The sequence below is a fragment of the Canis lupus genome, chromosome 7 (assembly GCF_048164855.1).
Source record: "Canis lupus baileyi chromosome 7, mCanLup2.hap1, whole genome shotgun sequence".
NCBI lineage: Eukaryota > Metazoa > Chordata > Mammalia > Carnivora > Canidae > Canis > Canis lupus.
This window is the reverse complement of record NC_132844.1, coordinates 45,317,067-45,338,270: the sequence shown is the minus strand read 5'-3', so window position 1 is coordinate 45,338,270 and position 21,204 is coordinate 45,317,067. Positions and strand designations below refer to the sequence as shown.

The following is a 21,204-nucleotide window of genomic DNA, read 5'->3' as shown; positions in this document are numbered from 1 at the left end:
TTTTCTTCCATTGATGGTGTTGCTCATAGGAGTCTCAGGCCTGGGGGGAGTCTGCTAATAGATCCCCTACCTTAGGCAGTCCTTAGCTTTTAAAACAGGTCCACTGTAGCCTGTGCAGCCCTCAAAGGGTAAGGTCATACATGCTTCACGTTTTAGCAGGAACTCAGGGCAAAAGCCAACTTTGGTGCTCACTTTCTAGAGTCTTGCTTTTATTAATTTGAGATCTATAGATGTGTTGCTGTCCCTTTGGGTAATAGTGTTCTGAATATATACACTTTATATTTTATTTGGATTTCAACATTTTCATTTGGGAAGATCATTCAAGATGTATAATACCTCATAGTTCCACTAACAGAACTCTTTATTCCATATTCATTAAATTCTCTTTCACACCTCACATTCAGTGGTTGAATGTTATTTCACTGACTTGATAAGATACACTTTATCCTTATAGTCACTTGTGAGATATTATGTTTTTAATTTTTCACTGTCTACAAACTACAGTGATAAAACTCTTCTAGTTGAATCTTTGTGCACATATTGGTCATTTCCTTGGGGTAAATTTAAATATCATCATGACTTCTAGGCTTTGGACACATATTCCAACCTGCTCCCCATAATAATTGTACCAATTTACATTCCCTTCATCAATGAATGAGAATGCTCCTGAAATAATAGATGTATATAGGCTCAAAAATAGGCAATATTTTATAGGCTTCTTGTTTTTTATTGACCCAATTATTATTTCTTAAAATAAAAATGACCGTGTTTGCCTATTCATATTTATTAAGAACATATTCATTTCAAACTCCTATATTTTCCTATATTATTTGGCAGTCTAATCACATTTATGCTTTACCAAAATTCATTTTATCAACTAAATTTTTTTTATTATTTACTATGTGCATAGCACTATCATAGGTCATAACAGATGGGCAGAAGGCATGTAAGGAATAAACTCTGGCCTCGGCAGAGGTGAGGGTATGCTAGAGGAAAGCACCACTGGGCTGCATAGGCTGAGGAGCCAAGTAAGTAGCACAGACAAGTGCTGCCAGGATCCAGAAACCAGCATGGGGAAAACTCAGGGAACAAAATTCATATTACCGCCACATGCTCACCAATGTACTGTTACACTCTGGTGCTGGGAGGAATTCAAAGCAAAAATTCTTGTCTATTTGGAACTTACAGGAAGAGGCATAGGCACATGCATATAATGGTCAAAAACAAGCAAACAATAGTTTCTGAGGATGCTGGCATTTCATTAAATAGGGTATTTAGCTGAGTCCTGATGAAAGATTTATATGATTATTGTATCAAAGTTTGTGCAGAGAAAAAAAAAAGTTTGAAAAGTTGCATAAGGTTATGTCCAAAATGGAGAAAAACAAAATACTGATTTAAACTGCTAAAATTTACATATCGATTTTAGTTATTGTTTGAAGAGTTCAAAAAGCATGAAATATGTAAAGAACTATAATACAAAAATAGACTGTCTTCTGGCTCACAGTCCTCTCCTGCGGCGCTCCCAGAGGTGGGCCTGCACTCGGTGGCCTGAGCTTGGATGACTCACGTGGGGGCGCTGCTGTCCCCCAGCAGGGACCGTCCCTACCGACAATCCACTGTGTGCAACCTTCTTAATGTACCTACGGTCCTTCAGATGGAAAAAACTGCTTTGGTTGGATCATCTCGACACGTTTCAAGTGGCATTCTGTACAATGAAGTTTAGAATTTAGGAATTTAGGGTATGTGTAGAGCCTTCCTAGGTTAGCACGAGATGCCTTTGCAACTACTTTCTGACATAGGGAAGGCATGATATGAACTGTATGACATTTTGGCTATTTTCCTGTAAATGTTATTTTTTAAAAAATAAATTTCCTTTTCTCCTCCTGTTCAAATTGACAGATTTTCTATTTAATAAATTCTAAAATAAAAAAACAGAAGCCAAAAATAGACTGACTTACCAATTTCATAAAAGAAATAAAGGTGTAGGAATTTTTATGACTATATTACTTTTTATGATAATTGCGCCATCTAGTGGATTATTTTTATCACCATGGGAAAAAAAAGCTAAGACCAAAATTAATCTCATTGCCTTATAGACAGACATGACAAAGGTAAAATATTTATTTTTATATTAAATATAGCTTAAATCACACTAAACACAATATAATACAGATGTTATAAACTTGTTTGAAAAAAATAATTCTTAAATAAAATAAATTCTCATATTGTTCCTCTCAGAATTTTTAGGTCGGAAGCAGTTAGCTCTGCATTTGAAGATTTAAAAAATTACATTCAAATACCATATATTATTTTCTTACATTATATTTTAAGAGATATTTTCACCCTAATGATTTTGTGCAAGATCAAAATTTTCTTTTTGTTCTCTTCCCGGCTTCTTTAGCAACCTGTGAAAGGTAGATAATAAAAAGTCTCAGATCTGTTTATTCATTGTTCTCTAGTTTGGATGACAATATTTTTCTAAGCCTTGAAATTAATTCATTAACATTTCATCCTTTAACCATGTATTTACTACTTCCCTTGAGGAAATGTGGGTTTTGGAAAGGTGTGTTTATGTGAGGTGAGGTGTCCATAGAGTGGAAAAAGCATAAAAAAACTCAAAGAAGAGGTAGATATTCATTCATTTAAATAATGTTTGTTACTATTATTTTTTACAAGCTAAGTGTCTGTCGCTGTGCTCATGGACTTGCTCTTTCTGAGAGGATCAGATTAGTAAGCAGACAATTTAAATACAATGTGACAAGTGCAAAGATGAATACTATGTGAGCCCATGGGAAGGACAGTTAAACAATTTTAGTGAATTCAGGGAAGGCTTCTGAAGTGAGATTTGCCTACATGAAATGAGTGCATCAAGAGGGAAAGGCAGTAGAAGATTAGGCTAGAAAAGGAGGTTTGAGCTCAAGGGCTTTGAATAACAGGCTGAGATAGTTCAACTTTTTTTTTTTTTTAATTTTTAAGTAATCTCTACACCCCTATGAGGGTTGAACTCACAACCCCAAGATCAAGAGCCGCATACTGTACCGATAGAGCCAGCCAGGCACCCCATGACTCCTGACATGACTGATGAGGCATATTTTAAAAATATTAATTTGGTAAGTGTAAGAGGACCCCATGGTGTAACAATAAACTCTACAGTTAATAGAAGTTTAACTTTAGTGGGATCTTACTATCTTTTTTTAAAGACTTTATTCACCCAGAGAGACAGTGAGAGAAAGAGCACACTTGGGGGGGGGAGGGGGAGAGAGAGAGAGAGAAGGAGAGAGAGAGAGAGAGAGAGACTCCCAAGCAGAATCCCCATTGAGCATGGAGCCCAATGTGCGGCTCGGTTCCATGATCTTGAGATCATGACCTGAGCCAAAATCGAGTCAGATACCTGACCAACTGAGCCACCCAGGCACCCCAGATCTTACTGTATTTTTATCATTAGAACAGGGGCTGGCAAACTTTGGCAGCATATAATTTGCTTTGTGGCCATACAGGCTCTGTTGCAACAGTTCAACTCTGGCCACTGTTGAGAGCAGCCACAGACAATCCACAAGTGCATGGACGTGGCTGCATCCCAATTAAACTTCATCTACAAAACCAGGTAATGGATCAGATTTGGCCCATTGGCTACAGTTTGCTGATCCCTGCACTATATCATTAATGGCATGGGGGTAGAGATCAGGTCTGTTTTGCTCTCTTTTGCAGTCCCAGGCCCTACAACAGTTCCTGGCATATAGCAATTTTTCATTGAACATCTGGGGAATAAATAGGTAAGTAAATGAATGAGTCATAGCTGGGGGACAAGGAAGTGGATGGATGCAAAGAGCCCTGGGCAGGGAAATGGCTCTGAGGATGGAGAGGTAGAAGCAGATGTGACAAACATTTGGTAAATGCTGGTTTGAAAGATGAAAGGTTATAGTAATGGCAAACATTTACTGAGGCTTACCATATCCCAGGCATTCTTCTTAGCACTTTAAATGTATTAATTCATTTAATCCTCCCTACGATCCTATTAGGAGGATACTATTATCTCCTCATGTTGCAGAGGAGGAACCTGAGGAACAGAGGAGTTAAGCAAATTGTGTGGCAATTTGTGGGTGAGGGAACCCATGCATGTAACTGCTGTTCTATGTCTCTCAATCTATGGAAATCTTTGGGGTTTCAAAATTAAATGACTGAAAGAGTATAGTGCCATTATTGGGAATAGGGACATCTGGAGAATATAGTTTAATGGAAACATATAAAAATCTTCTTTTAGCTACAGAGTTGGAGGTGACAGCAGTGATAAAAGGGCTTTTTTTCCTTTAAGTATCTAGTGATACGGCTTTTCAACTTGATGAGAAGTGAGGATGTAAGTAAGACGGATTTGTAAATTAAGCAGATCAGCAGACGAACGGCAGAAGCACCTACTGAATAAGCTAAGAATATTCAAAAGATACTGAGGAATCATTGATATTATATATAGAACTGTTTTCTTAAGTCCATTCCAAAAATGTTAGCTATCCTCAATTGTTAATACATAAAGAATAGTTTGTGAGTTCTTCTGCCTCTAAACATGGAGAGATGATAACACAGAAGAAAGTGTTAGGCACTTTATAAATATGAGTAGCAGCTGGTCACGATGGCAATAGAGAATTGAGTATTGGAGTATTTTACTAATATAGCTAATTATTTTACATCTGTGCATTTAGAATGAAACTGTTTTAAATTTCTAAATTGCAGATAAACTGAGTTTTATTGCCAGTTTTATAGCTCAGAGACATCTATGGATTAATTTTTTTCTTGTTACAATAGATATTCAACATGAAGAATTTAATTTTCTTGTAATTAGGCAATCCTATGACTTCTAAGGTTTAAGATGAACGTTGACATATAAAAGTTAACTGAAAGTGAGATGATGGAAGATTTAATATTCTATGTCTGAATATCACTTAAACATCATTCAGTTGCTTAGTAAATATTCACCAAAGGAGAAGTATGGTATACTGCTCTACTCTGTTACCAAGGTGAATACAAAGCAGAAAACATGGTTTTTCCTCCCAAGGGCTTTATGATAATTTATTTACATAAATTATTCATATGAAATATATATATGTAAAATATATTATTCAAAGTTTTTCAGAGCCTCACTTTAGTCCAGGCACCATTTTAAGTATTTTTTTTTTTTTTTTTTTTTAGGTAGTGACTCATTTAATACCCATATTAACCCTCTGAGGTAAATGCAATTATTAGTTTTCAGTGTGTAGTTAAAAAACAGAGACTTAGAGAAATATAACCCCTGCCTAACCTTCTTTTTCAGTTTATCACAGATTCTATTGCTTTGCATAAGAGAAATTCTTTTACATATGTTGAGGCTAATGAGGGCAAGTTATTAGAATCATCACTGTGAGATGAGAGCAGAAAAGAGGGGATGCCTGGCTGGCTCAGTTGGTAGAATGTGTGACTCTGGGTCTCAGAGTTGTGAGTTTGAGCCCTATGTTGGGTGTAGAGATTACTTAAAAATAAAATCTTAAAAAAGAAAAAGTTTTTGGAGAAAATTTACCTTGAGCTGGATCTGTAAGAAAATTATGGTTACAGATTTGTGGGTTTTCTGTGCATAAGTAAAATCACAGATACAGTACTTAAAATGAAATCTATGTAATGTGATAATAAAGCTAATATGAATAATGGAATTAATGCATGTTATTTAGCAACAGATGGTCACATAGCTTAAAGGACTCCACTTCTGCATATACAACTTATTTCTCTGTTATTTGAAGGAAAAGAGAAACATACATGAATCTCCTCCTTAGATAGACCATCTGTTGTACTGAATGACTTCATGTCAGTTTGCTTTCCTTTATGATTTATTTCCATTTCAGTAATAAACTGGGAGAATAAGGTAAGTGTGATATGATGGATATCATTTTACCTGCCAAAATTTACTCAAATGTACAATTTGAGTACATGTACGTGCTCAAATACATGCTCAAAATTTGAGCCTTTGAAAAATATGCACACAACAGTAAAACAAATGAACCTCACTCTACAGTAGAACGTGATGGCATGTCAAGACAGAACATGCTTACAAGGAAGGGTTGCTATAATCACTCCACCTACTAAGTTTCCCCATGGCCTTCCCTTCTTTGCTGGTGAGATCATTCACCAAACTCTGATGACACCACACAGAGTGTAGAAGGATGAGAAGAAGCTACTCTTTACATACTAAAAAAAGTATTGGCAGTTGTCTGTGGGCCTCAGCCCTAATGGTTCTGTCCTCCAAGTGTAAAGGCCTAACCGTTGTTTCATGTTAACAGTTGGATTCAGTTCCTCTTAGTGAGGGAATTGTCTTTGGGGAATTATTTACATGAGCTTCTTGGAGTAGATGGTGGACCCTAGCTGTAGTAATGTGAGCATGAGCTTGGACTACAAAAAGAAAATAGCTAAATCGCTCTGCCTAGGGCTAGACGGGAAATTTGGTTTGTTCTAACCTAGAGAGTCAGTTGGAGCAAAATAAAGCAATGACAAGAAGATACAGATTAAGTGGAGTGGAGTGGCCATGTATTTTTTCTGCAGGGATGGGATGGCCAAAACACAAGTTGAAAGTTGTTTAGGTGGCTATAATATAAACAGTTTCCCTCTATAGCTCCCCCTGTACCTATATAAACTGTCTGATCTATCTCAAAGTGTGAACGCTTTTGTTAATTTGGTGGAAATCAAATAAGTTGCCACTTTTAGACGTACATTGTATGGAGCAGAGTCTGTATGGGTGGGAAGGAGACCTGCAACCAGAGAAGGTTTTGAGAATATACCCAATCCTCCTGGAATCTGCATTAACCTTGGAAAGATCTTTGGACTTCCACAGTGTAGGGACCTCTCAAGAGTCTAGGAGAAAGCAACTGACATCTGATTACAAAGCAGGAGAAAAAAGACATTCCCCTTAAACCACAGTAATAGGGAGGCCTGCTAAAATCTACATTGAATTCTTACTTCGATCGTTATTTTCTCTCGATTTAAATAATAAAGGTATGAACTTCTTTTGGAATTTACATCCTTCAAATACATTTTTCCAAAGGTGGCATCAAATAATGGATTTGCATAGTTTTGGCAACTAAGAACTGAGGGTGAGGAAAGACTGGAATAAAATATCCCCACATTTTTTTTTATCCCCACATTTTAAAAGTAGCTATCTATAACTGGTAAAAGCATGCTATACTTTATTTTATACTTTATGAATTTTCAAATTAGACAAAAATGTATATTATATGTACTATTGTTTTAAAATTCAAATACAAAAGTAGAAAAAAATAGTGTAAATCTATCTCCCTAAACAGTTTCAAACGATCAATTTTTAGCTCTTAAGTTTCATTTGCTTCTTTGTCTACTCTTTTTATTGTTTGGCCAAAATGTTTTGAAGCCATTCCCATTTTTACAGTACACATATACTATAAATATTTCAGTATATATCACCAGCAGATAAGAAACAAAAAAAACCACAATGTAAAATCTGTATTGTACCCAACAAAAATGACATTGATATCTCATGATCATCTAATTTTTGTGCTCAGTTAATTATCATTGTCTCAAAAAGTTTCTTTGTTGTTTTTTTTTTTTGACAGTTCATCAGGATCCAAACAAGTTGCACAAATGCATCTACAGAGTATGTGTCTTAAGGCTTGTTACCTAGATAAAAATTCTCCCATTGCATTTCTTTCCATCTGTATGCTTTGTGTGTTGTTTGTACAGTAGAATTTGCCATATACTAGATTTGGTTGTTTATATACTTATAATACCATTTAGCTTGTTCTCATCTATGGCCCTTATTTTTCAGAGTCTCGTAGATATAGAGGCTTGATTAGATTCATGTTCAGGTTTTTTAATGCATTAGAGGTGGTACTGTGTAGGTAATGACATCTTACCAGGAGGCATATAATGTTTGCTCCACATTTAATTATGACTAGCCAGTTGGTTCAAGTGGTGTTAGCTTGATCCAGCCATTATATAGTTTTCTATCAACCTTTCAGTAAATGATTCAAGTAGCCATTATTTTCTGTGTTATAAAATGGTGATATTTCTAATTTCCATTATTTATCCTGCACTTAAATTAGCTCAGTTCGAATAAGAACTACTTCTCATCACTTATCTGGCTAGTTAATATTATTTAGTATTAGTTACCTATTACTGCATAATAAATTACTCCAGACCTTAATGGTTCAAGGCAATAATAACCATTTTTTATTATTATGGACTCATAATAGGTTATTCTGCTCTCAGGCTTGCCACCTGTAAATTTGTTCTCTATACAACTGCCAGAGGAACTATATAAAATAGAGCCTGACCATTATTAAAACTGTTCAGTGGGTAGAATCATTTTATCCTTTAATTTCACAATTTAAGGAAGGAATAAGTGCTAACAACTTTTCACCTAGCTTTGAAGTCACAAGCTGTCATTTATAGAACATCTTATTATTTATCCAGGTCAGCATCTATTCAGTGTGGGAAGGGACTACAGAAGGATGTATCTCTTAGGAGGGCCACTGGGAGGCTGGCTACTATACTCTTTATAGAAAAGGAAGGTTGAACCTACCCATCTTTCCCTTTAGTTGGATTTCAGAATAATGAGTGGTACACTAGCAATCTCCATAGGTGACAAGTTTTCTTTGGTGGAATGTGTGTATAGAGTATCATTATAACTACATGTATTTTATATATTGGTATGTTTAAACCCATTACAGATATTATTCTCTGGGATTCTGAAATTGTTCCATCTTTAGCCAGTGGGAGTCTCTTAAAGTTGGCTTCTGTCCTCTTTCAAAATCACCCTAGTGGTCTTTGACAACTCTCCTGCTTTCAGGCACAAAAAGACATCCAGGATCATATCATACATTTCCTACCCCAGAGTTGAATGTCCAATTATACCAGAAGTTCTGGTTTATTTTTTAATTTTTTTTAGAAGTCATGTTTATTTTTTGTGGAAAATGCTGCTTGGAGATAAAGATTTTGGTATTAGAGTTTTCATTCCTACCCAATCACTGTTGTTTCTGGATTTCTTTAGTGGACATAGCTAGGAAATAATTAAGTCATGAATTCATATGTTATTTCTAGTTCAAATTAAAAATGAGAAGGTTTTTACTTTTTTGATTTTATGTCTATATTGCTTTTCTCTTATGCTGAAAATCTTGGTTCCTAATGAGAAATATTAAGATAATTACTCATTTGGTTTATATCCATCCATTCATTCATCCATCCATCCATCAAGCTATCTTGCTACCTAGCTGTTTTATTTTTATCTCTAGTTTCAGAATAATATCAATGCTACCATTTACATCAAGACCATAAGATGCAATATAAAATATCTTTATGGTTCTTTTTGTCTTTGGATATAACTCACTGTACAGTCAATTAGTAATTATTTGAATTAAATGTCTCCTAGGTTATGCCACCAATTTGTTTTTTTTAATATTTTAAAAATTTATTTATTCATGAGAGACACACAGAGAGAGGCAGAGACACAGGCAGAAGAAGAAGCAGGCTCCATGCAGGGAGCCCAACGTGGGACTTGATCCTGGGACTCCAGAATCATGACCTGAGCTGAAGGCGGTGCTAAACCGCTGAGCCACCCAGGCTGCCCTATGCCACCAATTTGAAATACAGTTAGATTCATTTATTTCCTTATTTTCTTTTCAATGCTTAAGAATTACTCCTTTCTCTTTTTTTTTCATCTTCCAGGTGAAACACTGACCTAGTTCCAAATAAAAACAATGAAGCAGACTATATTTTTAAAAGTCCAGCTTTCATACCTGTTACTTCTCCTTGTTCTCTTTCTCATTCTCAGGTAACCATTTATAATTTTTTTCTGTAATCTTCCTCTGTTTTTTCTCCTTAGAAAAACATGAGCACATGTGTATGTGTATATATAATACACATATTTATATGAGTGTATTTATATCTATTTATCTATATTATTCCCTTTCCTTGCATGCTTTGCTTCTTTACCATACTATTTTCACTTACTGTATCCTAAGGATCAGTAACATATAACGATTTTTATAGCCATGTCCTCTGTTGTGTAAATGTTCTTTAGCTTTACCAGTCAGATACCTAGTGATGAACAGCTTGTGTTTAAACAAATAGTTTGCTCTGGTAACGACAGTGTCTACTTCTCTACAGCCCTGCCACTAAATTAGGCAATTTTTGAACTTTCTCTTAATCTCAAAGGTAAGAAAAAATATTAGCTTTAACTTGGAATCCCTAGAAAACAGAGACTAAAAGCAATTCCAGGGAAATGAAGGGGTCCTCTGCCTCGTAAGCAAGAGTAAGAAAAGAACAAAGGGAGAGGAAGGAAAAAAACCAAATGGGAGGTGGTGAGTTACCTAGCTGGCTACACCGGCTGGTTGCTTGGAGAGGGAGTGTTTCTTGAGGAGCTGGAGAGTGATATACAATTCTTGGGGATACTGAGTGGGAGAAAGTCCAGCAGGAGCAGACAGGGTGACAGCAGGCCATGTGACACCTTGAATAGCAGAAGCAAGAACTCATGTTTTGCTGCACTGGCAATGAAAGATGAAGGGACATTTTGAGCAGGAAAGAGAAGCAGAGTTTTTAGCAAGATTCAGGGGGAGGGGGTTTAGAGAGTAGGGTGCTAGTTGGCGAATGATAGCACCGTCAGGCATAGGAGCCCTAGTAGACTGCACTAAACTCTGCTGGGTGAGATCAGAGGACAAAATGGGCAAGGAACTCTTCATTTGGAGAATTTGGGGACCCCAGAGAGTCTACAATTGGGGACCTTCTAACATTTTTCTCACGTTTTTCTGTCATAAGTATTTATTTTTCAGAGGAAAGGAATTTTAGGTTTCACCTAATTCTCAGACATCTGTGAGCCAAAAAATAATCAGGAAACCCAGGGTTGGTGAGATTCTGTGCTCACTGATAGATTCATTTATGAACTTACTATAAATCTTGGGTGCATTTCACCTCTTGGATCCACATTCTCTCTGAACTCCTATTGTACCTACTGTCTGTGCAGCTCACTTTTACATTTAGCTTGCTTTTGTAAGTTTTGGCTTTCCTACACTGTTCTTTTCTTCAAGGAACACATGTCATATCACCCTCAGTCATCATCAGAATATGACTTTATGGTGTTAAAAGAAACTGAGGCATATTAAAAATTTTGAGTTTATTTGAGCAAAGATTGATTTGAACTGGACAGCCTCCAGTCTAGCAGACAGAAAGGAGCTCCAAGGAGCTGTACCAAATGAAAGACTTTTACCGCTGGCAGAAGGGAGTAGGAACAAGGAAGTTATACCGGCAAAAAAAGTAGACTGGTTATTGCAATGTCACTTCCCTTTAGGGAAGGGGTCTATCAGATTATCTAAGTCGTATTGATCAGGTGATTCCTGATTGACTGGTTTCAGATTTCACTTCTGGGACAGCCTAAACTGTAGTGAAGTCGAATCTCCGTTTGGTGATGTAGGGCTTAGCATAAGCAACTCCATTTTGGGCCTGTTGTTTTGTTTTTAACAAAGGTCAAGCAAAATGCAAATTAAATGATATAAAATCTGCTTAAAAACATGTTGCACAAAACACATGTACATATATGGGTAAGCTACAACTAAACAAACCTTTTCTCTTAGCCTTGGCTGCTGACTAACAAGAGAAATAGCTTACTGCTTTTCTGTTGCATCAGAGCTTATCCCAGGAGCATGAAGTCCTTACATGAACTCTGCCTTATTATACTCTCATTTGAGAAACTGCATTAGAACACAACTGGATCTGTGTATGCTGACGTACTTGGAGTAGGAAAGCAGGGCTTGCAGTGGTTTACAGAGTCCCAGAGCACAGTCCCCACCTTATCAAGCCTGACCTCTCACCTTACTTGGCACAAGGCTTCCCCTTAGGTATCAACAATGCTTCCTACTCCCAGCTGTGGGAGTAGGAACCAAATGGAGCATTTTGAATTCTTTTTTTAAAAAAATTATACCATTCAGCTATGCATTGTTAAGACACTGACCAGCTTTGAGATTTTGCTTTTAAAATTTATTCCAAACACCATGACATTTATACTTCTGGGTTGGGACTTACCTCTTGAGCATTTAGGAAATATTTTATTATATGTCTTAGTTATTTTTCAGAAAAAGACCAAACTTTAGCTTTGATCTGTCTATATTATTACCTAGAAATTCAATGTAATATTACTCTGCTTCAGGTAAAAAAATAAAATCATAGAGCCATGTAAAGTTAAAAGCCTGGGATAGAGGAAAACTTCTTAAACACCACTGAAAAGTAATTACAAAGAAAATAGCTTCTTTTGAAAAGGGATTCTTATTATTGAGATGAGAGCAGCATTACAAAACTTACCAAAAGGAGTAAAATTCTCCGTAAACTCTTGCTACTAGAGCTGAATGACTGTGAGTGGGCACCTTAATACTTTTAAACAGCTTTATTGAAGTGTAATTTACATACCATAAAATTTACCTCTTTTAAATTCAGGGAGCTGTACTTTTAATAAGTAATTATATAATACTCACAGGAGCTACATCTGATTAGATACGTGTTTTGTATGTAGTTAATATGGTACATATTTTGCATTTTGTTTATTTATTTAAAAAAGATTTTAAAAATAATTTATTTATTTGAGAGAGGGAGAGTGAGTGGGAGGGAGAGGGAAAGAGTATCTGAAGCAGACTCCATGCTGAGCACAGAGCCTTATGTGGGGCTTGATCTCATGAGCCTGAGATCATGACCTGAGCCAAAACCAAGAGTCGAATGAGCCACCAGAGGCCTCTGTTGTTATTTTAATAAGAACCCAAATATTGGTCCCAATTTTGGTAAGATGGATTTTAGAATCCTATAAAGAAACTTATCAGAGGTTATCATTCCCATTGTACATGATTAATCAAGTCTATTTGTTATTCAAGTCAAGGCTCTCATGTTAGACTATGAGATACAGTTTTCTACCCACACAGGAATTGATGAAACCCCCAGGCTCTGTGTCATGAGGTAAGTTACTTCCAGTTTGGAGAAAATATGGAATGTCAATTGAAGACAACTTCATTTTTTAAAAAAAAATTAAGAATAAATGAACAGATTACACACTACAGATAAAGAAATACTTAACACATTTGTTACCTTATCTATATTATTAGCAGCTTTTAAAATGCTTTAAATTTCTTGTTATTTTTTTTTTTTTAAATTTCTTGTTATTTAGGTTCTGAAAGAGTTTTGATCCAGGAACTAGAAGATTTGATTTTGGGGCCTGCTGTACACTTTTAAGATGCTGGTTTATCCTCTTGATTCACTTGCAATCTTAGTTTCCCATCCATTAAATTGGGACTAGGATATCTGCCTTGACTAATTTAGGAAGGTGTAATTAGGGGAAATGGAAATAATGTATGCAAAAAATGCTCTGTTAGCCACAAACTTCTGTGCAATTATATGGTATTACTTTTATTATCACAAATCAAGAAAATTTTCTATATTAATCGAAATAATCTGCAAATAGTTCTGAATGTCTGTCTACACTTGGCATTATACTTTCCAAGATAAACACTTGTGGCTTTTTTTTTAAAGGTTTTATTTATTTATTCATGAGAGACACAAAGGCAGAGGGAAAGGCAGAGGGAAAGGCAGGCTCCATGTAGGGAGCCTGACGTGGGACTTGATCCCAGGTCTCTGGGATCAGGCCCTACGCTGAAGGCAGTGCTAAACCGCTGAGCCACCTGGGCTGCCCACACTTGTGGCTTTTAAATGGAAACAGACCCTTTGTTCCACATGGAATAATGAGGAGTTGGAGTGAATGTCCTACTTGGGCTTTCCATTTTCTTTGCTTTCTTTATAAAGATTTTATTTATTTATTTATTTATTTATTTATTTATTTATTTATCCATAAGAGCACAAGCAAGGGGAGCATCAGGCTCCCCGCTGAGCAGTGAGCCCGATGTGGGGCTCAGTCCCAGGACACTGAGATCATGACCTGAGCTAAAGGCAGATGCCTAACCTACCGAGCCACCCAGGCACCCCTTTCTTCTGCTTTCTTCCTGTCACTTCCCACTGTTTGTTATCACATTCTTTATTACTATCAGTATAGTATCACATTACAAGATAACGAATCACCTCCGAGGTGACCTGAAGAATGACCACATTTCTTTAGATAAAGTGAGATAAATTTGTTCTTTTGAATAATTAAGCTTGGCTGTAGAGCAAGTTAGAATGCCTAAGTTATAAAGCAAACCTAAAGGTTTCATTAAAAATTGTAAGGAAGGGGGATCCCTGGGTGGTGCAGCGGTTTAGCGCCTGCCTTTGGCCCAGGGCACGATCCTGGAGACTCGGGATCGAATCCCACGTCGGGCTCCCTCTGCCTATGTCTCTGCCTCTCAATCTCTCACTGTGTGCCTATCAAAAAAAAAAAAAATTGTAAAGAAGGAACAGTAAAATCATAATGGTTAAGCTAATTTGAATTTATATTGCTCCATGGTGGTGGTGTCCCAAGCTTCAGGTTTTGTCTTTAGCACTTCCATGGACTTGATCACATTATACATTTTTTCTTCACAAGTTTCCATAAAGTTGAGCTCACGCTTTTACCTTACTGTTTAGCACATTAGGTGTCTTGGATCTACCTGAACACATCAAGCCTTTTCATATTTGTTTTGGATTAATTTAGATTTAACTCCCCCACTGACCTTCCTCCCACAATCATAATCAGTAGGTCATAGTATACCATGAAAATTTCTCTATAATATTTTCTGAATTAATTCTTTCCTTTTTTTTAAATGGCTATTTCGTGAAATCAGGCACCTTCATAATGTGCTTAGATTTTCCAAAACTGTCTCCTAGTGATTCTGTGATACATCCATGCTGCAAAGGGATGTTTACATGTTTACAGGATTGTCTTTACTATGGCTTTTTCTTGCCTAGAAACTGTTTATGTCTTATTCTTGAGAACAATCAAATCTGTTATCTATCACGTAAGTTTCTCTTCCTTCTATACCTCATCTGCCCCATTTCTCATACTTAATCAATTACAATATTCTGTTTAGTCAGTTTGGCTTCATTCTCATGATCATCATGGGATCACCTTGCTTGTCCTTACATTTGCATTAGTGCTTAGAATCTTTGGAATACAGATTCCTTCTGCTCATTGGTTCATTAACGGAACAATTAATGAATGTCTATTCTATGCTGGGCAACTCTTCAAGGTATGAGGGGTACAATGATAGAATGAAAGATCAGGTCCATTGTCAGGGAAAAATAATAACTAACACATAAACAGGCAAACAAAGAGAATGATATTTATGGAGAAAGGAAAATGTGATGATGTGATGGAGAATGAGTAGAGTGAGGGATAGTTTTGAGTTGATCTAAGGGAGCACTTTTCTGAGGAGGTGATATGAAGGAGGCAGCCAAATGGAGACTGAGTGCAAGGGTGATCCTGCCTCTGCTGGAAGACACAGGTCTAGGAGCAGAAATGAGCTGGATGTGTTCAAAAGACGAAGTAGGGTAACTGGACTTGAGCGTAATGAGGGAGGGGTAAGAGAGAAGATCTAAGAGGCTGCAGAGGCCAGATTATGTAGGGCCTATAAGAAACTAAACAGTAGAGTGGAAGAAATGGGAAGATTGAGTGCTTACTTTCTCTTTTTTTGGCACATTCTAAGATAACCCTCTTATATTACCTGTGCAGGGAGGAAATGATCAACAAAAGAAGTTCTTCATAAGACAACATTCCTTTGTTCTTCCCATTTAACAAGTCCATGTTTTTTCTTCATACTAAAGTAGTTCAGAAGTCAAATCACACAGCTTTGCTAGCTAGGGTCCACCTAGCGAGGACGCTTTCTTTTTTTTCTTTTTTTTTAAAGATTTTATTTATTTATTCATGAGGGACACCAAGGGAGGCAGAGATATGGGCAGATGGAGAAGCAGGTTCCATGCAGGGAGCCCGATGTGAGACTCCATCTCGGGACTCCAGGACCACGCCCTGAGCCAAAGGCGGACACACTCAACCACCGAGCCACCCAGGCGTCCCACGAGTACCCTTTCTAACAGAGCTCAAACCTAAATATGAAAGCAAATCCCAGTAGGCAAATTCTTGTATGATTAACATTTCTGGCAATACTTTCAATGTTATGAATTTAAGATTATTTTCCATGGTATCTGGAATGAGATGCAGTGACTCATTTCCATTGTTGAAAGAATTGAGAAGGTGGCATAAATGCTGCACCGACCCTTTTCCAGTTTTTATCTGTTGTCCAATCACCTAGGAAGTCCATATAAACATATTTTAAATGTGAACATCAGTCTGTGTGAGTGGAGTACTGCTTAGCATGCAAATAACTTGCTAGTTTATTTCTTAATAATATCATACTTACTATACAGTGAAACCAGTCTCTATGCACATCCCACCATTGGCACATTTCATTAAACTGCAGGGAGAAGCATCACACTGGCTAACACTGCGCCCAGCATTCGGGTGGCCCTCAGGGTTTCCCAGACCTCTGAAATGGTCCTTCTTCTCAGTGCGAACTTGCATAGTGAAAATACAACCTTGAAGAAAGGCAAAAATACTTCATGTAAAAAAAAACTGGAAGAAATAAAACGAGAAGTATTTTTCATTTTTAAAGCAGCGTTTTTTTTCAACAAAAAGTAATATATGTCAATTTTAAAGGAAAAACTATAAAAACTTAAAAACACAGAGAAGCACAGAGAGAAAAATAAAAAAAAATCTCTACAGTATCAACACTGTAGAAAGGACAATTTCTTTAAAAGATTAATTTATGTATTAGAGAGTGAGAACAGGGGTGGGGCAGAAAGAGAGAATCTCAAGCAGACTCCACACTGAGTGGGCAGCCCAATGCAGGGCTGGATCCCCAGGACCTGAGATCATGACCGGAGCTGAAACCAAGATTTGATTGCTCAACCAACTGAGCCATCCAGGCACCACTAGAAAAGACAATAATTATTAACATTTTGGTATATATTATATGCCACTAATTAACATGTATATATGTATATATATGCATATATATATACACACACACAGCAGTTTTTCTAGCTATATTTTCTTTTAAACAAAAAATAGAATCCTGCATTAGATATATATCAGAAAGTATTCCAAGCATTTGTATATCATATCATAAATACCATTAACTCTTTTTTCATAGCATTGACTATTTTTAAATGATGGCATACAGTTTTTTTTATATATTTAATTAACCTTCAATTATTGGGCAACTGACTGAGTTCTACCTTTTTGCTATTAAAAATAATGCTATGATTAACATAAGGATATCCTTGTGTATTTGCTAATTATTTTCTTAGTAATAATTTCTAGCAGTAAAACTACTAGGGCAAATGATATGGATGCTTTGAAGGGTGCACCAATGTCATAGATGTTTTGCACAATTTTATCTCCCCCACTGGGTACTGGAACACCTGCTTCTTTACAAGTCACTACATGCAAGAGATTATTATGTTTCATTTTAAAATGAAATAAAGAATAAAATTTTCTTTTGCTATTTTTAATTGAGGTTTAAAACTTTTAAATAAATTTATTAGCCATTTGTATTTCTTCCTTTTCATTTGTTTATTATGTAATTTTTTCTCTGTTCATCCCTTTAAACATCAATTCAGAAGACCTGCTTACATGATGAGCATATTAGTTGCTTGTCATGTATTGTTAATACTTTTTCAGTTTAGTATTTGCCATTTAATTTTGTCTACGTGAAACTTTTATTTTTTTTTATGGAAAAGTTTTTAATATTTATGTCACAATACTCTCTTTTTTTCCCTCAAGGATTTGTCTCTGCATATATCCTTAGAAAGTTTTTTCCCAGTTATACACTGATCTTACTTATATATGGAATCTAAAAAATCACTCATATAAGCATAGAAGAATGGGGGTTGTCAGGGGATGGAAGTGGGAGAAATGGAGAAATGTTAGTCAAGTGGTACAAACTCTCACGTACAAGATGAGTAAGTTTTGGGGATCCAATGCATAGTTTGCACTGATAGTTAATAATACTGTATTATATGCTTGAAATTTGCTGAGAAAGTAAACTTTGTTTTCAACACACACACACACACACACACACACACACACACACAAGGTAACCATGTTAGTTAATGAATGTGTTAACTTGAGCCCTTGGTACTCTTTTCACAATGTATATGTATACCAAACCATCATATTCTACACCTTAAATATATACTATTTTATTTGTCAATTATACTCAGTAGGGCTGGGAAAAGAAAGATCTTTCATACTCCAAGACAAGGAAAATATAAACAAAAAGGGCAGTTCAACAAAGGATTTATATGAAACTGTTTGGGATCCTGAGATGTGTTATAATTTTATTCATCTCCTTCTGCACTTAGAGTTTGTTCATAAAGTGTTTTTTTAAAAAAATATTTTATTTATTTATTTGAGAGAGAGAAAGAGAGAGAGCACAAACTGGGTGGGGGGTTGTGAGGGGGGAAGGAGAAGCAGACTCCCCAGGGAGCAGGGAGCCCAATGGGGCCCAATCCCAGGACTCCAAGATCATGACTGACCAGAAGGCAGATGCTTAACCAATGGAGCCACCCAGGTGCTCCCATAAAGTACTTTTAAGTTAATATGGTTATCAACCATAACTAGAGTCTTTAAAATGAGAAGCTAGGGCAGCCCGGGTGGCTCAGCAGTTTAGCACTGCCTTTGGCCCAGGGCCTGATCCTGGAGACCCGGGATTGAGTCCCACATCGGGCTCCCTGCATGGAGCCTGCTTCTCCCTCTGCCTGTGTCTCTGCCTCTCTCTCTCTCTCTGTCTTTCATGAATAAAAATAAATAAAAATTAAAAAAAAAAGAGAAGATAAAGGCTAGACTGGATTTTACTTTCAAAACTTTCAGGAGCTAAATACATGAAATAATTCCTTTTGGTGAAAAATATGGGTTTAGTTTTGAAAGGTCAAGAATTTACTTTCCAACTTAATTTTCACTGGCATTTTCACTGACAAGCACCACTCTCAGCAGGCATTGATATTTTCTTATTGTGAGAGAACAGTGATTGTCCTTCCTCAGATTTAACCTTTATTATTTCTTCAAGTCCTGCCATCTGCTATTACAAAAAAAAAAAAAAAAAAAAAAAACCTCTGCACAAAATGAAGAAATTAATGGATGCTACCAGCTTTATGCAGAATAACCAGATAACTTAATTAACGAAGCAGGGTTTCCCATGCTTTTTGTAGAGTGAAATGCACTCATCAGAGAGCAAAAGTACAAGATAGAGTCAGGTGGGTTTGGGTTCAACTGTAATCTCTGCCATGTAATGGGGAGATGGTCCACACTGAGTGCTGATTGCCAATCCTTGCACTTTTAAAATGGAGACAAGAATAACTATTCTCTGGGTTAAGAGGAATAAGGTAATATACATAAACTGGCCAGTATGACCATGGGCAATTAGTAGGTCTCATCATTCTACACTACCTCACTGTCTTTATAAAGGTGGGAACCTTTATAAAAATTATTTCCTTTTTAGCAAAAATTGAAGGATGCTAATATTAGCTTTTCGTAGTTTTTATAATCACACACTGAAAAAAACTTGTAAATGACTATAACAAGTATTAAATTCTGAAACTGTTCATTTAAAACTACTTCTTTATATGGATAAATGAAATGTTTTTGTTAGAAGGAACTGCTGAAATACATTTTTGGCTAAAAACATGGGAATGCTATATTTAGAGAAACATTTGGCTAATACAAATAGTTAATTGCTTTTCTTTTACAGAGAGATGCTTCATGTCAGTCAACATATGCAGCTCACAGGCAATTACAGTGGAAGCCATATGTAGAATATATATTGTATATTTTCAGTCTTATTAATAGAGCAAAGCATAATGTGCTTAGAGTAGCACCATGGAATAGCTATTCGATACAGACTTCCTGCAAATGGTACAGTGGTTATGAGAAAGACTTGGAAGCCATCAGCCATGTGTATATTGGAAAGTAGGAAGGGCAAAAAAGTGACAGCATTTTTTTGAGAGTAAAATAATATTTAAATTACTACAATAAGTCCTTTTTCGCCCCTCTTATGGGTTCTGGTTTGAAAAGTACCATGCAATTAAAAAGAGAGAGAGAAAGCTGAACTATCAAGAAACTGACAGTACTGACAGAGCAGGGCACTTTTAGTTGAAATAACATGTTCTCTACAGTGTTGTTACTGAATCTGAATCTATTTCAGGTCCACTCCGATATTCAGTTAGGTAATAAATATTTAGTAATCCTGGTATCAATGAACCCGAGCCGCTGCAACACTAGAATAATGGATGGGACAGTAGATTTCCTCATGTTCACACTAGTCCAAAGTAATTTTTAATTCTACATCAGTACGAAGTAGGTCTGTCACTGAAACCAACAGATCTTAGAATATTGATGAAAGCGATGGATCTTCTTCCCATAAAATGCACATGGGCACATGCATGATTGTATATGCGGTTTTAGAAGACCCAAGGACCCATTGAATCCCATTCACGAACCTCACTCAACCTGAGACCTCCACAGCTTTGGAATAGATGTAACTTTGGGGGGGAAGGCAGAAGAGAGAGTCTTTCTCTGCCTGGTATATGTTGATTACTCCGGAGAAGGGTTACATAACTTCAGTATCTTCATAAGTACTAAAGGTTATAGGGAAATAACAGCTCATTATAAACCATTTCCAGAACAAAAAAAAAATGGGCTTTATCAACAGTAAGGATTTGTATTTTAGACTGAGAACTGCTGGATTAGAGTCATTTTACACTAGGAATAGGAAAGCCTAAATCATATAATCTTTTACTATGTGTGATTTAATCGCCACTCTAAAGACAAATGTGATAACTTTAGTCTAAGTATTAAAATTTTTCATGAAAGTCTGCATTTGTTTTGTTATGATTAATTAATATACTGGCTTATAGAAATGCAAAATTTTACTTATTTATTATTTTTTTATTTTTTGAAATGCAAAGTTTTAGATTCCATCATAAATATTTTGATGAGGTAGTTCTACCATAGGGTCCAGAAAACTATATATTTTTTAAGATTTTATTTATTTATTCATGAGAGAGAGAGAGAGAGAGAGAGGCAGAGACACAGGCAGAGAGAGAAGCAGGCTCCATGCAGGGAGCCTGACGTGGGACTCGATCCTGGGTCTCTAGGATCAGGCCCTGGGCTGAAAGCAGCGCTAAACCGCTGAGCCACCCGGGCTGTCCAGAAATCTATATTTT

The 21,204-nt window shown here is 36.3% G+C and overlaps 1 protein-coding gene across 1 annotated transcript in view; it reads right to left on the bottom strand.

Moving 5' to 3' along the window:
- Positions 1–21,204, bottom strand: part of EYS (eyes shut homolog) — a 1,513,100-nt gene that overhangs the window by 34,378 nt on the left and 1,457,518 nt on the right. Inside the window, exon 37 of the mRNA XM_072832461.1 lies at positions 16,341–16,515. Within this exon, the coding sequence (XP_072688562.1) occupies positions 16,341–16,515 (175 nt within the window). The remainder of the gene's footprint in view (positions 1–16,340; positions 16,516–21,204) is intronic.